The sequence below is a fragment of the Engraulis encrasicolus genome, chromosome 7 (assembly GCF_034702125.1).
Source record: "Engraulis encrasicolus isolate BLACKSEA-1 chromosome 7, IST_EnEncr_1.0, whole genome shotgun sequence".
Classification (NCBI taxonomy): Eukaryota; Metazoa; Chordata; class Actinopteri; order Clupeiformes; family Engraulidae; genus Engraulis; species Engraulis encrasicolus.
In genome coordinates this window covers 25,347,434-25,362,094 of record NC_085863.1, presented here as the reverse complement: position 1 = coordinate 25,362,094, position 14,661 = coordinate 25,347,434, and the positions used below count along the sequence as shown (strand labels likewise).

The 14,661-nt window shown below is 44.2% G+C and overlaps 1 protein-coding gene across 1 annotated transcript; it reads right to left on the bottom strand.

The window, feature by feature from the left end:
* Positions 1-356: 356 nt before the first annotated feature.
* On the bottom strand, positions 357-13,566 carry LOC134452643 (cofilin-2-like). The gene is made up of 4 exons (XM_063203132.1): positions 13,471-13,566; positions 2,376-2,674; positions 1,861-1,937; positions 357-1,666 (listed from the first exon to the last, which is right to left on the bottom strand). Exons 1-4 carry the CDS (start codon positions 13,471-13,473, stop codon positions 1,554-1,556), a joined length of 492 nt encoding a protein of 163 aa, XP_063059202.1. The 5' UTR covers positions 13,474-13,566; the 3' UTR covers positions 357-1,553.
* Between the last annotated feature and the right edge of the window lie 1,095 nt (positions 13,567-14,661).

Sequence of the window (14,661 nt, the reverse complement as noted above, 5' to 3'; positions counted from 1 at the left end):
CTGAGCAACAATTTATTGGCTGTTTTCTGTATCAGTCTTGCAATGCTTTGAAGTATTTTTATTACATTTAACATTCATTTGCTCCCGAAATATCCAAGGAAGTAATTGAAACTTGAAAAAAATGCTGCATTGATTCTGGAACTTGCCGCATTGAATTGGATCGTCCATGCCCCGCATTGGATTGGATCGTCGAATCAATCCTTGTTGATACCACTATTAACAATAGCAGATTACACTGGAATAAGAGATTAGTGTGAGGATGTTGAAATTATGTCTTAAATCCAAAATTGGACCAAAAAAACCCACAAAAAAAACGGAGGAAAGAGAAAGCGGGATAAAGACACAAGAGGCAGCAGTGAGGACAACATTAAGTGCATTTTTATTCCACATAAAGAGACAAAAGAAGACATTCACAGTCCATTTTCATCCTTCATCCTTCCACTCATGAGCTCAACAACAGCCGTTCCTCCTTTCTCACATCACAGCTCCTAAATTCTCGTTGCACTGACCTGTTCCTCTCTTTTACGGTTTCCAGGAGATTCTAGTGTTTGGTTCTTTACAGAAGGGAATGCATTGAGCCCAAGTCTGACAGAAAGACTGTCTTGCCTTGTCTGGCCTGGGCTGTGGACACGACACAGTCTCCAGATAGACACGGCTGGTCTCTTGTCAGTTAAGTTTTACAGGAATGGAAACATAGTAGCTATAGAAAAAAAAATGAACAAACAAAAGAGAAAGTTCTTAAGAATTTGTAAATTTAAAACCTACGTTTTACACAAAAAAAAAGAAAAAAAATATTAAAGCCTACAAGTTTGGCAAAAATATATGGAATTACCTGTAGATAATTAAGAGTAGTGTTGAATTACATTTGACAATTTGTTGTAATATCATGGTCCCACCATCATACTTAATTTAACTGTCTGATATCTCAACATTCTCCATGCCAGCCTTCATTTCCAGATTAAAAAATGTTAAGACATTTCCTTGCTTGTTTGTTTTCTCTCCTTCAATATAAATTGGGGAGTAAAAACACTGATGAACGACAAAAACATTGTGGACATGGTAAAATCGCTATGCGGGTCTCTTGCCCCCAGTTCAGATTTCTGTACGGAATTTAAAACGTGTAAGCATATGGAGAATGCAAGTATGATTTCTGATCCGTTTTTTTTTAGTAATGCACTGTTTGTTTTTGCGTGTTTGTTTTTTTTTCCATCATGGTTCCTCTGTAGTGTTGTGGTGAGTGTGAGAACGGTAGAGCTGGAATGCCAGCCAGCAGTCAAAAGTAGACACAGTTAACCCATCCAACCCTCCTCCCGTACACCCGACCCTCCCCACCTCCTCACCCCAACCTATCCCTACCCTGGTGCCCCTGATTACCCCAAAGCCCCAACCCTAACCCCTGGAATGCACAACCAGACCAACCCCCATTAGATTCTTCTAAACTTCAGTGTTTGTTTGTTTTGTCTTTTTTGTAGTTGTTGTTTTCTTGGTGACCCAGTCATCGGTGGTGCTGAGTGGTTGTGTAGTGTAGTGCTGAGAGAGAGAGGGGAGGGGCTCTATAAGGCTCCGCCCTCTACGGTGATTACAGAGGAGCCACCCAGCTTCTCCGCCAGTGTTTTCCGGTCCTTGATGTCCTCTAAGCCGTTCACCTGCCACTCGTGCTTGATGCCTGCCATGACACACACACGAACACACACACACACACACATAGAAACGAGACACACACTGCACATTAGACATCAGTCTGGCATCCTTAGAGCTAGTATAACTAATGTTTACCGCTATGATGATAATAACAATAATAATAATAATAATAATGATGATAATAATAATAAAAATAATAAAAATATAACTGTTCCTCACCTGTGAAGTTCCTCTTGATGGCATCCTTGGAGCTGGCGTAGATCATCTTACTCTTCAGGGGAGCACTCTCTGGCGCCCTGCACAGTGCACACACACACACACACACACACACACACACACACACACACACACACACACACACACGCTCAGGAATGTGAGTTTACAACACAAAATATGTCTCTCTTTAAATGTAAACACCACAGGTGACCAGATCCTCCTTCTTGGCCTCCTTGTTCTCAAAGGTGTGTGTGTGTGTAGTGTGCATATAGTGTGTGTGTGTAGTGTGTGTGTGTGTGTGTGTGTGTGTGTGTGTGTGTATGTGTGACCCTCACCAGAAGATGAAGACCAGGTCCTCCTTCTTGGTCTCCTTAGTCTCGTAGGTGTGTGTGTGTGTAGTGTGCATATAGTGTGTGTGTGTAGTGTGTGTGTGTGTGTGTGTGTGTGTGTGTGTGTGTGTGTGTGTGTGTGTGTGTGTGTGCGTGCGTAGTGTGTCAGTGTGTGTGTGTCACACTCACCAGAAGATGAAGACCAGGTCCTCCTTCTTGGTCTCCTTGGTCTCGTAGGTGGCGTCGTAGAGTGCGTAGCGGCAGTCGTCGGGCGGCAGCATCTTGACGAACTTCAAGTAGGGGTCTCCCTCGTCCCCCTGCAGGATCTCCCGGCCCTCCTCCAGGACGATCTTCTTCTTGTCGTCGCTCAGGCAGAAGAGCACCGCCTTCTTGCGCATGCGCTTCTCCTCCTCCGTGGAGCCCGCCTTGCGCACCTTCATCTCGTTGAAGACGGTGATGACGTCGTCCGTCACGGTCACTCCGGAGGCCTGAGGAAGAGGAGGAGGAGGAGAGGGAGGAGGAAGAGGGAGGATGGGAGGGAGGAAGAGGAGGAGGGAGGAAGGGAGAGGGGAGAAGGTGTTACTGATGATGGTGATAAAAGCTGCTTCATCTCATTGAAGATGGTGATCACGTCGTCTGTCACGGTCACTGTGGAGGCCTACAAAGATAGAGGACAAATGAGGGAAGAGAAGGAGGGAGAGACAGGAGAACATGATGATGATGATGATGATGATGATGATGATGACAGCTCTTTCATCTGGTTGAAGACGGTGATCATGTCGTCTGTCACGGTCACTGTTTAGGCTTATGGTATAATAGAGACATATGGTGGAGGTTGGAGGATGGAGGATGGAGAGAATGTGTTAATGATGATGTTGATAACAATGATGACGGTGTTGATGATGATGTTGGTGATGTCGATGTATGCTATATTGTGTTTGGCACCACCCTCAGGACACCCAAAACATTGCATGTCGACAAACAGACAGACAGACACACAGGCAGGCAGGAAGGCAGACAGACCCTACCTCTGGGGGGGTCAGGTAATAACAACAACAACAAAAATAATAATAATATATCCATAATAATAACAATAGTAATTTGCATATCGTCGCTGTCAGGCAGAAACCTTGTACATATTCATTTATAAATCAATTATTTTCTAAATAATTATTTCAACATCAAAGCTGGTATTTATCATACACATATACCCATGGAGACTGACCAGTAGTATTGATTTATATTTTTTAATGAATAAAGAGTGAATATAAAACTAATTAAATTAGTGGAGATACGAGGTTTCTGTTGGACAGCAACGATATGCATATTGCATATGCAATTACATACAGTAGGCATATTGCAATGTATTGCATATATTTATTCATGCTGGCACTGACTGCTGCACAATTGGATTGGATCTGTCCATGTGTCATTGCTTGCATTGTGTTTTACAAGTTATTTTGTACATTATATTGTACTATTCTTACACATTACCCTTGCCCATAATACTTTGAAGGGAGAACGGTGTATGACTGGGAAAGTAACTTCCAGAACATGTCGATTTATTCTGTAATCTGGGTCTAACGCTGCTCTTATTTTTTATGCCACCATTTGAGCAGGTGACAATTCCTCTCCTGGTCTGTCTGTCTGCACTCAAAAGTATTCTTCTCCACAGGAAAAATAAATAACCTCACCAAATTTGTATCATTTTACAGACTAGAACACATAGCACAGACAGTAACATTAGAAACATCAGTAGCACAATGCATCTTGCTCCTTGCTTAACATGCATTTAGACATGCAAAGCATGAAGGGCCAATGTATTATATATGTGCTGAAGGTGTGGAGCAAGGCGACCTCTCACACAATCCCAATCTGCTAGCCCAACGTAGCCCTGCACACACACACACACACACACACGCACACACACACACACACACACCCCACAAAGACAATCTGGTTGCCCAACATGCCCCATATACGTACACACAAACAACGCAAAGACAATCTGTTAGCCTAACGTGGCCCTGGCTACCAGCCCGTGGCCTCTGTTAGCCATGACCCCACTGGCCTAGCCCTGCCTGCCTGCGCTGCGCGTCCCAGTAAACACTGTTGTGATGGAATGACAAGCACTCGCAGCTTTCACTCAAACAGCTCGATGGCACATATACTATACTGTACGCGGTTGGCTGCGCTTGGTGCCTGCCCGGCGGCCATTGTTGTCACGGTAGGCTAGAGGTTATGCAATCTCTCCCTCAGCAAGCCGAGCGCACTCGCTCATAGGCAGCCGTAATAACAAGACACAAAGGGCGGCCATAAAGCCAGACCTCACAGGGATTAAATGACATAAAGATAGGCATGCAGGGAATGCTGATTACAGTATAGGAAACGTGGGAGTTTTGGGGGTATGTTTTTGGTGTCAGTAAGGTTATAACATAGGCTCTGCGCAAGGGGGTTAAGTAGGAATCTCACGTGGCAATTTTACTGGTGTGGAATTGTGGAATCCGAGTTTGCCGCTTCCATAAAGCAAGCTCAGAAAACATCATGAAGTTTCCATAAATTTACTATAATCTGCTAATTTTCTCAACGTCCATGATAGCTTTTGACCCTAAACTCAACATTATCCTGAAATGTGTGAGATAGGCCTGTAATTTTATGCTGCAGTAGAGTAGTATGAATCATGTCTTGGGGTTAGTACGGATCAGAGATCAGAGCAAGTCTGCCTGTGGTGGCTGGATAATTCTTCTGCGATGCTCTTTAGTTGTGAGGTATTTAAATAGAGAGAATCTGGGGAATGAGCAGGTGGATCTGTGAATAATGGTGGAATTGTTTGATTTTGGTTGTGCGAATAAAGCTGTGTCAGGATTACAACATTATTGGAAGCAGTGTGAAAATCCTTTTCTAAGACGACTTTTCTCAGAGTGGCCAGAGCATTTGAGGCCGTCGTGGTGAGAGAAAACTGTGTGTGAGAGTGTGAGTGGGTAGGTGTTGATGTGTGCACATTGTGTGTACACAGAGTAGTAGATACAGTAAGTACAAAGAGCTGATTGTAGCACAATCATCCATGTTGAAAAAAAGCAGGTGTATGAATATCCATGTCCAGTATGTGTCAGTGTGATATGTGTGGATGTGTCTTGTCTTGAATGTGCAAATAGCACACATCCATATCAGGAGCTGTTACCACGTATAATGCAGATATGTTTGAATTCGCATCAGTTTTTAGAAGTTTTAGAAGTCTCCTATTGAAAACTACAGTTTTAATATCCCCTTTAGGGATTTACATTTTTCCATCTGTCCATCCATCCATCTGTCGTGTTTAAATAGACAAAAAATAATCTGTATTTGAAAAATATCCACATACGTGTTTACCAACAGCTTCTAACAACGTTTCACACCTGGTCCCCTTTAAGTGAACCAAACTCAGTCCTCTTTAAGTGGACCAAAAAGTGAACCGACCGCAAAAGGACTCAGTTCTGTTTTTGTTCATATTGTGATTGTAGGCCTATTATAAAAAGAACCGGCTGATCTTTCTGGTCCAATTAGGCTTTTATGCTGTGTCAGTTCTGTTTTTGATCACACCCGGTCCTCTAGAGCCCTCCTTAAGTGATTACAGTCACAACAAGTGCAACTTGTCAGAAGAATTCATATAAGCAAACCGTACTGAGACCACGTCAATGAAGGTCTCAGTACGGTTCACCTCCAATGGGTCTGGGTACACTTCGAAGCGTTCACATTTGCACAGAAAATGCTGATTCACACTCACAGGTCTGAATTCACTTAAATGGCTGAAAAGGACCAGGTGTGAAAACCCTATAAGAGACAGTGGACACTGGACAGTGATGGGATGTGAGTGGAGCGTGGGAACAGCCTGGATAGGCAGAAACAGGGAATGGAGAGCTGTGTGCTGGGTTGTGTTGTGGGGAAGGGAGAGATGGAGAGAGGGAGAAAGGGAGAGTAGGAGAATGGGAGAGAGGGAGAGAGGGAGAGGGAGAAAGGATGACCTCTGAAAGCCAGAGCTGCATAGCTGACCAAGCCTCTGGAGGAGAGAAAACGCACAGAGGGGATCATGTATCATCCTCCCTCTGCTGTTTGCCCCCAAGACAAGCAGCCACCTAAACCTAACTCTGAGCTTCTGAGTAAAAGGTGCTCGACATTAATGTGAGGTTCTCATTCCAACTAAGTGGAAGTAGCAATATGGTACAAATCTGTACCACATAGTAAAAATTGGGTACCCTAACTAGCAAGCTGACTGTGTTTGTACGTATGTTGACATATTCATACGGTGCAACATCAATAACATTCAAATTACGTTAATTTAGGTAAAAGTTAGGTCAACATTTGAGATTTCACAGGCACACAACGTGTAACAGGGTATGTAATATTCTTCCACTGAGATTCAATCCTACCAGCCACACTGAGGTTTGCCTTGGGAGCCAGTGGCTGGCTTGGAGTGGGGTGGAGCGGATGAGAAGTGGCTTGGGAGGGAGATGGATCCGGTGAAAAAGGGGGGAGGGGAGGGGTGAGGGGTTTGTGACATTCAGAGCTCACGGGGGTGGGTGGGACCACACAAAGGAACCACACTGACGCTGCAGGATGCTCAAACATGCCATGAATGGCTCCTTATAGGCAGCGGCTCAGGGTGGTGGTGGTGGAGGTGGAGTTGTGGGGGGCGGGTTCTGTGAAACCAGGCCTCGTGATGCAGATGCACAGTCGCACAAGCACCACACACACAAACACACACACAGCAGCTGAGACAGGAGTACAAAGGAAGCCATGAATCACGGCACAAAATGGGGGGATGGCAGAGGGACAGGGACGGGGGACAGAAGGAAGACACGAGAGTGAAAAAAGAACAGAGACAGATTGGGAAAGGGGGACAAAGGAAGTGAAAGAGAGAGAGAGAGAGAGAGAGAGAGAGAGTAGGGGTGGAGATCAGATGGAGAGAAAGACTGGAGAGAGAGAGAGGGCAAAGGGGAGAACGAAAGCATGACAGAGACAGAGAGAGAGAGAGAGAGGTGGGGATTGAGAGACAGACGGAGAACAGAGGGAGGGAGAGAGTGCAAAAGAAAAGACAGGAAAGGAAAAGAAAAGGGAGGAGAAGAATGGCATGCCGTAGGCCCGGCCGGCTGCCCCATTGATTGTGTGAGTGATTGGCTAACAGAGGCCGGCCTTCACATCACATCAGCCCCTCATCACTATGCACCACCCGCGCACCACATCAGGCCACAGGTCCCGTGCCCGACACGCACGCGCGCGCACACACACACACACACACACACACACACACATACACAAGACACACACACAAACAGCTCATAGGCCAACAATATGCAGCCACTAATACAGTATATTCCGCTACTATGCAGTCTGAGATGTGTTGATGCACAGGCCTAAAACACACACAAACACACACACACGCGCGCACGCACGCACACACACGCACAAACACACGCGTGCACGCACAAACACACGTGTGCACGCACACACACACACACACACACTAACCTTCATAACAGTCTGTCAAGTACAGTGCTTCTTGTAGTCTAGAAGACTGGCCGATGGTCTAAGAGTGGGTTCTGTGTTACAGCTCATAGGCCAACACACCACCGATAGCTACACAAAAGGTCATGAAAAAGTGCAGTGGATGGCAATGATGGCATACACTACTAAGAGTAAGCTTACACACGCTGTAACCACACAAACATACCAAACGTTACTAGAGCGACAACGACGCCGGAAGTAACTGACTTTGTACGGAGTTGCTGGCGACTATTAAGGAGACAAAAGCGATTGTTGACAAGAGGCAATTTGTGCAACACAAGCGACAGTCGAACTTCTGCGAATATTAATGAGCTACCTGTATATGATGCGGTTTGCCGACAGCTGCCCCAGCCAATCGGAATGCTTGCATTCTGCTTTCAACCGCCATACATGCTTTTGTTGCTTGTGTCGTTCTTGCTATGAAAACAGTCCAGCAACGCTTTGTAGCTTTTGTCTCTTTTGGTTAGTGCGGTAAGACTAGGTGATACGTATGTTGCAGATTCAGTGCATTATCTTACATTACAGTACATTACACTTAGAGGACTTTTTTATCCAAACCGACTCGGTTACTTTACTGTTTACAGTCCCTGGGGCAGTGTAGGTTTATTTAGGTGCCGTGCTCAAGGGTACCTCAGTCATGGAGTGAGATAGGGAGTGGAAGGTGGGATTCAAACCTGCAGCCTTCTGATCTAAAGATCATCTCCTTAACCACTAGGCCACGGCTGCTACTCTCTCTTGCATATTCACTTTAGAAAAAGTTTATGTCTAGGTTAGGTTACACATGTGAAACAGTCCTCAGAGCGACAAGCTACATGGCTACAGCCAGATGGAGAGCATATACAATCTGTAGCTCAGACTAGCTAATCTTACATGTTGCAGCTTATACTGTACATACATACACACTCCCATGTCTGCACAACACGCTATGACTAATACAGTATTATTTTATGACTAATACCATATGTGAATACACGCTGTACGACACAGGCTACTCTGCCCTATAGTTCATGCAGATGAACGTGGCTGGGCGACGTGCATTAGCTTATACAAAAACAATACACCCATAGCGATAAAATATATCATGATTAATGGATGGGATATGATTATTCGTTACTGCTTATTCTGCACTGTAGGCAAATGGCAATGTAGGAAAATGCTGAGTCAAGCTGGTGGGCCTATTTGTCTCTATATAATATGCAGACCTAAAATTGCTGCAATGAATGTGTGGTATTACTGACTAATAACAAGGCACATGTCTGGTGGAACATGATTCTTACATGTTGCTATACAATGACTGATTGAATTCATAATTTCCTCTGGGAATCTGTAACCCTAGTCTATATTCTTCCACTCTACAGTAGTATTAATGCATCCATGGTTAAGGACTGTGCTTTGATTATATAGCCTAATTGTAATACTACATGTGCCCATTTCTGACAGATGCATTAAAATTAGTGTCAAATTAATATGTGCAGCCATGGTTGGCAGCCGTTTTCTGTAGCCAGCCAAAGCAATCAGGACACTGTTTTTTTTCTGTAGCTAACAGATACACTTGTGGGTTGTAAAAGTGCTGTAGCAAAAAGATAAACAATTTGTGAATGTGTTATAGGTCGTCTTTAAACTCACACTTTGTTTGTTAGAAAAACAGTTGACAAGACACGTAGGGGGCAGATGACATGAATGCCAAGTGACTGTTGTAAATGGGCCAGATGGGGGCTGATTTGTCAGCTATGAGGAGCAGGGTTGCCAGATGAGACTTCTGATTTCCAGCCCAAAAATTGCCCAAAAGCTGCCTGGAATCACTAAATCCCGCCCCAATTTGAACTAAATTCTATTGATTTCTATGGTTCTAAATTTGCAGAACAACCCGCCCAAATGCCCCTTTTTACCCGCAGATGGCCTTCCTAAGCATCCCAATTGGGCGGGAAACCGCCCAATCTGGCAACACTGATGAGGAGCTAGCATCTCTGGGCTACAGTAGTTGTGGCTAGACTGCGGTGCGGTGTCTGCCCCTCTGATAATTGTCCCAGTTGTCTGGTGCTGCTGATAATCCTCCAGTCCTCCCCCCTCTTAAGCAACCAGCAACACTACTCATCCCTCATCACCATCACCCACCACTGTCCTGCTCTCCGAGGGCTGAATGGGGGCAAGAACGGCCAGGGGCTGCACTGGGGTGGGGTGGGGTGGGGTGTGGCCAAAGAGGTCAGTGCGCACGCGGAAACACACAGACACACACACACACACACACACCGCCACCAAAACCATCCCCATCACCACCACAACAACAAACACACGCCACACACACACACGCACGCACATCATTACCATCACCACCCACCACACAACCCAAATATGTGTAGCTGCATTGCAATTATAGCTAGTTTATAACATAATTTGCTTTACAACACAGAAAAGAAAACCTGCACCCAAATATTCGCATGAGGCCTATTCCCAGATGACTAATCAAGCGGAATGAGAGGTGACCGTATGCAACAGCTCCAGCTTTTGTTGTTAAAAATAAAAATGCTGCTGTTGTGTGTACACCTCTAAAAGCCATAGAAGAGGATACACAGGGCTGCAACCAATGACAATTCAGACACCAGCGATGTAGGTTATTAAGAGGTACTGTTATGACTAATTACAACACAAGTAGCATGATATTACATGGTTGCAACAACTATGTAACATCATACTACTTGTGCGGTAATTACATCCGTAACAGTACTTCTACTTTATACATCTCCGTCACGTCAGACACAAAGTATTCGTCTGCAGTGCACTGGTCAAAAGGAGGCCAGTATCAGACTTCCATAGTCCCCATCAACAGCTTTATGGCCTGGCCAAAGGTCTATGGCATTGATCTCACTCCAGCTACCAATTGCAAGTCAATCTGGAATCAGCACTTACACCTACATTGCCGGGCACCTGTGTATTAACAGTTAGTGTGATTAGTCTTGGAATCACAGCATCTATGGTATCAATAACTGCACCAGCATACGTGGATGGGGGAGCACCTAAGGCTTCTCAACGCCACACACTATTTTACTATCTGGTGTCTGCTGTTTGTGCATTTTAAATTCTTGCCACAATTATTTTTTTTGGGGGGGAAACAATGCATTAACTTGAATTGACTTGACATTGCACCCGGCTGTCTCTGTAACAAACTATTGGAACTCTCTGTAACTAACTGTGTAACTAAGCTTAACGTTTCTCTGGATAAGAGTGACAGCTAACTCAAAAGAAATACAGTATATAGTGTATCGGATGAAATAAAGTGCATTATCCACTGTCTGAAGATATTTCACCTAAGAGACGCTCAATTACTTACAAATGAGCTCTTTTGACCACTACGACTTGGATAAAACGAGAAGTTCCCTCACATCTTGTTCCCTCACATCTTGTCCCCTTGTCTGGCTACTACCAGGGGCTGGATACTTTGTTAACTCTTTCATACAGAGCCACGGTTATAATCGTACTGTCACCAAAATTGTAATGACCAAGTCTTATTCTCCTACCTTAAGAGTCTGGGTAATGTCATAACAATGTGGTTATGATATGACAAAGTTAAGCTTTTTCAGCCAATAGTGAATGGGACCCCTGGCAATCCTATTTGCATGAAAGGCAGCCTTTCGCACAGAAAAATTGTTAGTCAAGGAGGTGGAAAGGCGCTTGGCTTTCACTATGTCACTGTCACTGTGATGTCTGAAAATTACAAATATGCCGCCATATCTACAAACTGCTGGAGGAAATGCTAGTGAAATGCTTCCTGGCTGACTGGTGTGTGGATATACGCTACTTTGGTAGAGAGATTAAATGGAAAATAATCACTGTTACAAATTATTCATGCTGCTGCTTAAGGTCAGGTGTGCTGCTTGGAGAGAAAATAAAACTGCAGCATTCTGTGTCATTCCAGGCTGGACTACTGTAACTTGAGACAGAAATTCGCCTAATCTGTCAATAAACGTATTAATCGCATTACTAAGGGCTGAAGGACTGTAATGTAGGGAGGGCTACAGAAAGCATAAAATGTAAATATATTGTCAACGCAATGCGGACAGCAGTTATAATAATGATGTATAGGATATGATGATGACATAGGTGGTCACAAAATAGATTATCTTTAGATCCTCTAAATCCTCTAATCACGAAAGACAGCCTTGAAATTATTCCCAAAATGTGATGACTTTGCATTATTGAATTTTCTGCAGAGACTAAAGGAGGCCTACAGGCGGTAGGCATTGGTGGGTACAGGCAGCTATTATTGACAAGCACGCGGGATGGCCTGGCAAGGCTCCGTTCATGGTCAATGCACCCCGGTCGTCTGTCTGTAAGCTAAACATCAAATCGCTACACCAGGGGTTTTTCGAACTTGGGGCCCACTTGAAATTTTCACAAATGTTCGGGGCCCACCTCTGGCCTAATAAACAATCAAACTGAAATATATATATATATTTTTAGAAAATGATTTCAAGGCCCACTTGGAATACCTACAGGGCCCACCGGTGGGTCCCGGCCCACAGTTTGAAAATCATTGGGCTACACCCTGACCAAAGGCCACCTGAAGAGGAAGAAGACATTCTCGCCTTATGACACTGGGACTGTCATTCAGTCCTTATCAAAATCTCGGAAGGACTATTAGGGCATGTCATAAAAAAAAGTTTTGCAGCCATACTATGGTGGACTATGGAAACTATTCTAGATTATTCTATGTCTGTTATTACAAATTAAAACAAACTGTGTCTATTCCAGTGAATCATGTGGCACTACACATTATTAATTTAAAGCATCCGCGCAGTCTCTCAGAGAATGGTGGCGGTCTGATGGGGGTCTCGGGATGGATGGAGGTTATGATGCTTATGTCGGTGGGTTCCCCCCACACAGTACTAAGCCCTTAAAACTCCAACACTGCTACTGTGCTGTTGTTGAGCTGTCTGGCACTATTGCTTTCTCCGCATTAAGGCCAAACCCAAATGGATCAGGCACACATTGATTAAGGGCATGTTTGCTTTCATCCCGAAGCACGCGCGACTCGACTCGCGAGGGAATTTTGAGGGCGTGGAGCGCGAGACCTTGGTCAAACAAGAGGAGCCAGCGTCGGATGCCGCATGAAATAAGAAAACCTCTCTGAACATTTGGGGGACCTGTACCAAACCTGACTGAAATTTTACAGAAGTGCACTCTTCAGTATTGAACAGCGTCCATCATAACCAAGTTATGTTAAGTTCCCGAAAATGTGCACTGGCTGTGCCTTCATTCTATAACATGTTTGTTCAAAAAACAAAAATCTATACATTCGGCACAATGCATTGAAAGGATATATCCCAGAACTCCGAGCGGCAGGAAACATTGTTGAGACTGGCTGATGGGCGGCACAATGGCAACGTTACCGTTACTTTGGAGAACCAGAGGCCCTGGTTTAAACCTATTCTGTGATGTTCCGAAATTATGTAAGCCTAACTCAATGGGCACCGACCAGTTGTTAGTCCAGAGGGCAATCTTTGCCCATTCACTGTAGATGGCCAGATTAGTAACGGATATGTAATTACAAATCTATGCACAATTTGGCTGAAAGGTTAACATATGATGATAGCTAGGTGGTTAGCGGTCTTACCTAATGTCCCATATGCTTTTCCAGAAAAATAGAAAATATTTCGTACCGCAGGGCATGTACTTGCACTGGCATTATTCTGTGCACAGATATATCGTATGTGCTATGGAAATATTACAAGAAACATTCACATACCATGATTGGGTTCTTCGTCGACGTTAGATTTTCAGCAGTGCAGTGTTCTTCTGTTTGCACGCACAATGGTCGGACACGCGCTTTGAGATGCGGGCATGCGGACAAAGGGAGGAGTACACTCAAAGGATCACGGGAACTGTATTAAAACGGTGGCAGAAATTGGTCTGACAGAAGAGCCGCGCTGAATGCACTCAATGCATTTGATTTGACATCTAGGATGAATCAGCGTTATCGTGTGATGTAGGCCTACATTAGGCTATTGTGAACTTGATATTGAAACTGTAAATGACATCACAGAAATCCCAGCGGTCGCAATTGTGTGAGACACAACACACAGGCTTACTATTGTGTCCAGTGCATAGTCAAAACGGTGTTCAGTGAGCCAATCATCAGACAGCCCCGGGCGCATGAAAAGCACTTGTCTTTGGAGAAATGCCACTGTCCTCAGCGTGGACCGGCGCGGGCTCCGCCCTCCTCCCATTCAATCACTCCGCGAAATGGGAACTCACTTCCAAATAAGGACACAAATGTTGACTCGGTCGGGGGTCCACGCGCATCACCCCACTCCTTTCACACCGTGTTGCTTTCACGCTTTGAGTCAAATTCCATATATGGACAGCACGGACATTTTTATATGCCTAGAAATCAATTGGTATTGGCGAGGGGGCAGGTGGAGCATGCGTTATTCACCCTAGTGCATAGACAGTATGACCTACATGTAATAAAACACTAATCTGCAGATCACTTTTCACTGTAGCCTATTCATTTAAAGAATGTAATAACCTTAAATAAATAGTAAAACAATATATATATTTAAAAAAAAAACATCCGTACACAGAAAGCAACACATTTATACACATCATCTATGTAAGTAATTTAGGCTATACAAGATAGCTAGGCATAGGCTATACAAAAATCTGTTTACAGCCACATCCAACAGCATGAAATAATAGGCCTACAATGAAGCTTATTATTATTATTGTTAGTAGTAGTAGTAGGCCTAGTAGTAGTAGTAGTAGTAGTAGTAGTAGCAGCAGTATTAGTATTATTGTTGTTGCTGTTGCTGTTGTTGTTGTTGTTTCATGCTGAAGATGATGGTGAAAAAGACTATGCGTGAAATGCAACTGCAAATGAAAATGGAAATGCATTAAGGACACAGCAATTTTATAAGCCTCTGAATTGATGATGATG

Bases quoted from the DNA above. Each gene is read 5' to 3' on its own strand.
- LOC134452643 (XM_063203132.1), bottom strand. The intron at 1,938-2,375 runs GTGAGTGTGACA...TGCACTGTGCAG, and splicing joins GACCTGGTCTTCATCTTCTG to GGCGCCAGAGAGTGCTCCCC. The intron at 1,667-1,860 runs GTGAGGAACAGT...GTGTCATGGCAG, and splicing joins CATCAAGAGGAACTTCACAG to GCATCAAGCACGAGTGGCAG.